This window comes from Trichechus manatus, unplaced genomic scaffold (genome assembly GCF_000243295.1).
Source record: "Trichechus manatus latirostris isolate Lorelei unplaced genomic scaffold, TriManLat1.0 scaffold00131, whole genome shotgun sequence".
NCBI classification, from domain to species: domain Eukaryota; kingdom Metazoa; phylum Chordata; class Mammalia; order Sirenia; family Trichechidae; genus Trichechus; species Trichechus manatus.
The window spans coordinates 128,214-129,125 of record NW_004444067.1 but is presented as its reverse complement, the minus strand read 5'-3'; the positions used below and the strand labels follow the sequence as shown (position 1 = coordinate 129,125).

Here is a 912-nt window from a genome sequence, read left to right as displayed (position 1 = left end):
GTTTAGAAGGCTAGAAGTCCGAATTCAGGGCACCAGCTCCAGGGGAAGGCTTTCTCTCTCTTTTGGCTCCAGGGGAAGGTCCTTGTCACCAATCTTTCCCTTCTCAGCGCAGGGACCCTCACATCCAGAGGGCGCTCTCAGCTTTAGGCACTACTTTCTTGATAGTATGAGGTCCCCTCTTTCTGCCTGTTTCTCTCTCCTTTTATTTTTTCCACACCCCAGGGAAACTCCCCTTACATAGATCAGGGCTGTGACCTAAGTAAGGGTGTTGCATCCCACCTGAATCCTCGTTAACATAAACTGACCTTGCCTCATTAACCACAGGCAGAGATTAGGATTTACTACTCACAGGAAAATCACATCAGATCACAAAATGGTGGACAACCATACAGTAGTGGGAATCACGGCCTAGCCAAGTTGACACATTTTGGGGGGGAACACAACTCGATCACTAACAGCCTGGCCCACAGGAAAGGCTCAGCAAAGAGTGGTTATAGTCATCACACACCTGAAAGCAACACTGATACGGACGGACCTACACCTCCTTACAAAGAGGGAGCCACAAACCTGCCCTTGGTCCTCCTGTCGGCCCTGGGTCAGAGGCTGGGGGAAGGAGCCTGGTGCGCTCCAGGTGGGTGAGGGCCCAGGAGCCCACTGTTGCCCCCAGCAGGGCCCTGTCTTCACCCCACTGCTGGACTCCGTTCGCAGGCCGTGGAGGCCGATGTCCAGCTGAGGGGCTGCCTCTCTGCAGCCTCCAGGCCGGGCCCAGGCCTCACCCTGACAGGTACATGGGCCAGGAGCAGGACCAGGTATCCCAGAAGTCACATGGAGGAGCCCCTCACCCCCGGGAATCCCTGAGGGGAAGGCTCACAAGAGCTCCTGGTTCTCTGGGACCAGTCCAATATAGGGCTC

General features: G+C 55.7%; 1 protein-coding gene across 1 annotated transcript in view; it reads right to left on the bottom strand.

Moving 5' to 3' along the window:
• CFAP251 (cilia and flagella associated protein 251) overlaps positions 1–912 on the bottom strand; it is a 108,204-nt gene that overhangs the window by 25,247 nt on the left and 82,045 nt on the right. Inside the window, exon 15 of the mRNA XM_023739297.1 lies at positions 656–777. Within this exon, the coding sequence (XP_023595065.1) occupies positions 656–777 (122 nt within the window). The remainder of the gene's footprint in view (positions 1–655; positions 778–912) is intronic.